The sequence below is a fragment of the Anabrus simplex genome, chromosome 1 (assembly GCF_040414725.1).
Source record: "Anabrus simplex isolate iqAnaSimp1 chromosome 1, ASM4041472v1, whole genome shotgun sequence".
NCBI lineage: Eukaryota > Metazoa > Arthropoda > Insecta > Orthoptera > Tettigoniidae > Anabrus > Anabrus simplex.
This window is the reverse complement of record NC_090265.1, coordinates 1,173,449,898-1,173,455,897: the sequence shown is the minus strand read 5'-3', so window position 1 is coordinate 1,173,455,897 and position 6,000 is coordinate 1,173,449,898. Positions and strand designations below refer to the sequence as shown.

Sequence of the window (6,000 nt, the reverse complement as noted above, 5' to 3'; positions counted from 1 at the left end):
CAACACCAAAATACACTGACTGACAGAGCAAATGCAACACCAAGAAGGAGTGGTCAGAACTTTATGCCAATTGCAGGGTAGACTGACGTCACTGAGGTATGCTCATGATGTGAAATGCGCCGCTGTGCTGCGCACGTAGCGAACGATAATTGGGACACGGCGTTGGCGAATGGCCCACTTCGTACCGTGATTTCTCAGCCGACAGTCATTGTAGAACGTGTTGTCGTGTGCCACAGGACACGTGTATAGCTAAGAATGCCAGGCCGCCGTCAACGGAGGCATTTCCAGCAGACAGACGACTTTACGAGGGGTATGGTGATCGGGCTGAGAAGGGCAGGTTGGTCGCTTCGTCAAATCGCAGCCGATACCCATAGGGATGTGTCCACGGTGCAGCGCCTATGGCGAAGATGGTTGGCGCAGGGACATGTGGCACGTGCGAGGGGTCCAGGCGCAGCCCGAGTGACGTCAGCAGGCGAGGATCGGCGCATCCGCCGCCAAGCGGTGGCAGCCCCGCACGCCACGTCAACCGCCATTCTTCAGCATGTGCAAGACACCCTGGCTGTTCCAATATCGACCAGAACAATTTCCCGTCGATTGGTTGAAGGAGGCCTGCACTCCCGGCGTCCGCTCAGAAGACTACCATTGACTCCACAGCATAGACGTGCACGCCTGGCATGGTGCCGGGCTAGAGCGACTTGGATGAGGGAATGGCGGAACGTCGTGTTCTCCGATGAGTCACGCTTCTGTTCTGTCAGTGATAGTCACCGCAGACGAGTGTGGCGTCGGCGTGGAGAAAGGTGAAATCCGGCAGTAACTGTGGAGCGCCCTACCGCTAGACAACGCGGCATCATGGTTTGGGGCGCTATTGCGTATGATTCCACGTCACCTCTAGTGCGTATTCAAGGCACGTTAAATGCCCACCACTACGTGCAGCATGTGCTGCGGCCGATGGCACTCCCGTACCTTCAGGGGCTGCCCAATGCTCTGTTTCAGGAGGATAATGCCCGCCCACACACTGCTCGCATCTCCCAACAGGCTCTACGAGGTGTACAGATGCTTCCGTGGCCAGCGTACTCTCCGGATCTCTCACCAATCGAACACGTGTGGGATCTCATTGGACGCCGTTTGCAAATTCTGCCCCAGCCTCGTACGGACGACCAACTGTGGCGAATGGTTGACAGAGAATGGAGAACCATCCCTCAGGACACCATCCGCACTCTTATTGACTCTGTACCTCGACGTGTTTCTGCGTGCATCGCCGCTCGCGGTGGTCCTACATCCTACTGAGTCGATGCCGTGCGCATTGTGTAACCTGCATATCGGTTTGAAATAAACACCAATTATTCGTCCGTGCCGACTCTGTTTTTTCCCCAACTTTCATCCCTTTCGAACCACTCCTTCTTGGTGTTGCATTTGCTCTGTCAGTCAGTGTATTAAATAAACTCTCTCCATATAAACAGTCATTGTCGTCCAGAAAATTATTGTTTCAGTGCTCTAATTGCCATCAGAGGTCGTGTCAGAACAACTGGCGAGAGATGCTGGTGCAGGGTAAGGGCCCACCCCGCTCTGGACCAGTCTCCTTCATGACAGACAACTTGAGCACCATCATTAGTGGCAAGGGCTGAGGTGCGGTTTTACAACAGCCCACTCCAACATTGGGCAGAACTTCAATAGTTGGTCCGTTGCAACCATCACCATGGCTACCCCTCTGAAGGTTGCGGGAGAGATGTATCTGAGGGTACAGTAGAGGTCCGGAGGGCCCCACCCTGGCATCGGCAGTGGCGGCCGCTCTTGCCTTCAAACTTGGACATTACTTACCGGACTTCTGCTACTTAATAAACACAGATTTATTTGCTGAAAAATAACTGACCAATGAACTCTCCATCAAGACATTTTTCTGACTTCAATTTTCAAATACAAAATGTTCTAAAATGTAAATTTTCAAAACTGTTCCAACCGTGGAAGAACCTTAGGGGTGGAGGTCTGTTCCGGAGGTATACCCGCCCCGTGCATTAAAAGAAAACGCCTTTTAGAAAGCCATCTATAACATGAACATTGGAACTCATTTCGGAAGAAGTTTGAACATTTATCGACAGATGTCTCTATTATCAACTTAAGTGCGCGCTCTGTGGCGAGGACGAACAATTAATTTTTGATCAATTTTGAGTGTCAAGGTTTCCTAAACTGAATTGTTTATAGATTGTTTTTTGGTGTTCTAAGGCTACTAGCACTACTATCTCTTCCCGACGACTTAATATTGTAGCCAATAGGGAATTTTGTACATTTACTTAATTCACCAATCAGCAATTTTTTATATTTATTTGATTGTCCAATGGAAATTGTGAGTGTATCAGGGCTTCGGCCTGGAGAAATTTGGAACCTTCCTCTCGGCTATAAAAGCTGGAACCGTTTGGGCGATGTTTTCTTTTAATCGCTCCCGTCCGTAGTAGAGTGTTTTAGTAGTGGAGGCAGGGGAGGGCTTGCCTCGTCCATCTCTGGAAGGTCCATCAGCTCAAGGTAATGGCAGACATCTTTTAATCATGTAATCGTCTCAGAAAGCTAGTTCAAGGCGAAGGTTTCAAAATCCTTTATTAATGTAACTCTGTAAAACTTCAAAGCAAGTCTAGGACCTTAATCAACTTCGGGAATCAACTTGATAAACTTGGTATTGAGGTGACTGTGGTTTGTAATCTTTAAAACCTATCTCCGTAATTTTGTAATTTATAAATTTCTCTCCATATAGTCACCTCCGTAGAATAGGCTTAGCCTCATTAATGTTGAGCCATAAGCCCACATAGGGTTTTAATAATGATGGTGAATTTCTGGTGAATTTCCAAGAAGTGCAAGAGTTCGCCTCCCAACAATTTGATTTTCGGCCAATAACGTTAACCTTTTCTTTTTTCACCAAGGCCAAGTAGAATGGGTATGAATTATCCCCATTGAAGTTTACTTCAATTTCCTATGTAAATTGGACTGTTGAGCATAAGGCAGTGAATACTGCTGTGTTTCGGTAAAATGTGGTTGGGTTGTGCCTTTAAGAGGCCTAGAACTTGTTAATTTCGGCGAATAGTCTCCTAGAGAGAAATTGGGTGGAGCAAAGAAGCTCCTTGTAAATGTAGTAATTTTGGAGCTCAGTTTCCTTGTCGAGTATTTAAGAGAGCAGCGGTGCTCTTGTTAAATTTGTAACTGAGGAGCTTCAAGCTCATGTTGTTGAATCATGTTGTCTGATTGTTCTAGGAGTTTCTAACATTGTTTCTCGAGCTCACTTTTGTACCTGATTATTTGTTAATGCTTAGCAAAGTTCAAAATTTGAAGAAAAAAAAAAAGAAAGGCAAGAAATAAAATTACTAATTTTAAAGTTTTTAAATTAAATTCGATCTTTTCTCTATCCACCCATTCATGCCCGCACCTTCTTTCACCTGTGTGTTCCACAGAATCCCCGGAACAATAATAATAATAATAATAATAATAATAATAATAATAATAATAATAATAATAATAATAATAATAATAATAATAATAATAATAATAATAATAATAATGTCATTTGGTTTTACGTTCCACTAACTACTTTTACAGCTTTAGGAGACACCGAGTTGTCGGAATTTTGTCCCGCAGGAGTTCGTTTACGTGCTATTAAATCTACCTCTCCGAGGCTTGCGTATTTGAGCATCTTCAAATACAACCGGACTGAGCTGGGATCGAACCCGCCAACTTTATCTTAGAAGACTAGAGTTCTAGGGCCTGAGCCACCCAGCCCGGCTATCCGAAATCAAAGTTGCTCATTTGATTACAATGGCTAAATGTAAAAAAAAGAATTAAGTACTGTTTGGTATTGTGACTCAGAGAGAAAATTAACAGGAAACTGTCCATCCTCATTTCCATGTAATACAACATTCTGTCTCGGGAGGAAAGAAACGGGGAACTATTTCCTCCTCATTTCCCTATTACATCTGTTCATAGTGGAATGGTTAGAGCTATTTGCTGCTGTACTCGGAGGCCCGTGTTCGATTTCCAGTATCGCCAGATATGTAAGATTGGCGGAAGCGTTGCTATGTGGTTAGAAAGGTACATGTGACACACCTTCTTTAGTGGTGTGTGTGAAATGAGCTTCACCAGGACACGAGTTTACTTTTAACTTCAGTGACGCCTAGAATATCTATGACTACTTTTCGAGATTTTGTTAGGCATCCATTCAGCCTACAGAGTGAGATTCAACATATGTATTGTAATTATTCAACATAAAGATTGTGACACGTAACTAGTCATGGCTATCCCTGTGTTCCATGGAGCAAGTACTCCCCCCCACGATAAGGGTACTCTTGGAGAGCGCAGGTCTGGTGGACGAGGCGAGTTGTTGGCCTCGCGTGCCGCGTAGTGCCTGTCAGTGTGTGCCTGGCAACCGGCAGAGCAGGTTGAGTGTGTCAGTGCCGCGAGTGGATGAGTTCTTTGTTACCATGCCGACCGACCTAGACGATATCCTGGAGGAGCTGGGCCAGTTCGGCCGATACCAGATCTTTACCTATATGTTAATAAGTCTTCCAATGGTGTTCGCCATCGTCACCAGCCATAGCTTTGTCTTTACTTCGGGAGATATGAATTATAGGTAAGTGTTGTTAATTGTCATCACTCGTTTCTTTAAACACCGACCAACAGTATGATTTCATATCCGCAATCTCAGCTTAAATATTCTGTCGATTTACTAGAGAGACTCTTCCTCAGTATCTGCCTTTGTTATTTCAAACGATTTAATCTGAATATTTGATTTAAAGAAAAATGGTAGCATTTTTTTTTAAATTTTATGTATGCAAATAGTGTTTCTGAAGTAAATGAACAAGAAATATTATAAAAGTAAAGCAAGCCACTGGTTTAAAATTTTGGAAAAGCATGTATGTATGTTGGGTATTCAGCCAGGAAGGCTGGTTGGATCCTCAACAGGTTCACCATTAGCTGTCATAGATGGCCTAGGTGTCACTGAAGAGGCGTACTAGGGAAATGAGGAGTGAGGTAGTTTCCCGTTGCTTTCCTCACTGAGCCAGAAGTTGCTTCTGCACATCAGTCTGCCAAGCCCACTGAGATGCATGCACCAACCGATCCTATGAGCAACATTTTCACACCCTTCATAGCAGGGACTGGCTGCATAAGGAATGGCATTACTAGTGTCACTCATACCTCAGCCACTTTCATATTGTCAAAGCCAAGTATAAGACTGAGACAGGTCAATGAAAGTAACAATTTTATTCTAGCCCATACCAGAAGACATAGTGCACTGTAAACACTACATCTTGCCAGCAAAGGCAATGGAAAAGCATAAACTAAAATAATACAGGAAGACTGAGTGGTTTGAATGGTAGATCTCTGGTTTTCTGTGCGGTTCGATTCCGTCTCAGTCCAGTGGTACTTGCAGGTACACAAATATGCCACCGTCGATTCGGTACTGTACATTTATCTGCACGTCTCTGTAAACTGAAAATATAATTTGTCAGGCGTAAAATCAGTAACATAAGAGAAGATAAAACGAGACAAGTGCAAAAGTACTGATTAAAACAAAATTCACAGTTGTAATCAAATAAAGTGTTATTTTCACCTTGTCTGCAGTCTGTTGTAGCTCTCTTTAACAAAATAAGCCACGTTTGCTGCTTTGTTTAGTAGTTATCTTCAACAAAGAGCGAACTGGACGATGATGAAGATTTTAGGCCTCTTAACACAACAATCATCATCAATTATTTTAACAAGGAATGACCGGGCGAGTTGGCCATGCAGCCGTGAGCTTGCACCAGGGAGATAGTGGGGTCGAAGCTCACTGTCGGCAGCCCTGAAAATGGTTTTCCGTGGTTTCCCATTTTCACACCAGGCAAATACTGGGGCTGTTGCTTAATTAAGGCCACGGCCGCTTCCTTACCACTCGTAGGCCTTTCCCATCCCATCGTCACTATAAGACCTATCTGTGTCGGTGCGACGTAAAGCAAATAGTAAAAAATGAAAACAAGAAATCAAGAA

At 44.3% G+C, this 6,000-nt stretch overlaps 1 protein-coding gene across 1 annotated transcript in view; it reads left to right on the top strand.

The window, feature by feature from the left end:
* Positions 1-4,402: 4,402 nt before the first annotated feature.
* Positions 4,403-6,000, top strand: part of LOC136877260 (organic cation transporter protein) — a 265,111-nt gene continuing 263,513 nt past the window's right edge. Inside the window, exon 1 of the mRNA XM_067151141.2 lies at positions 4,403-4,606. Within this exon, the coding sequence (XP_067007242.1) occupies positions 4,458-4,606 (149 nt within the window). The 5' untranslated portion in view covers positions 4,403-4,457. The remainder of the gene's footprint in view (positions 4,607-6,000) is intronic.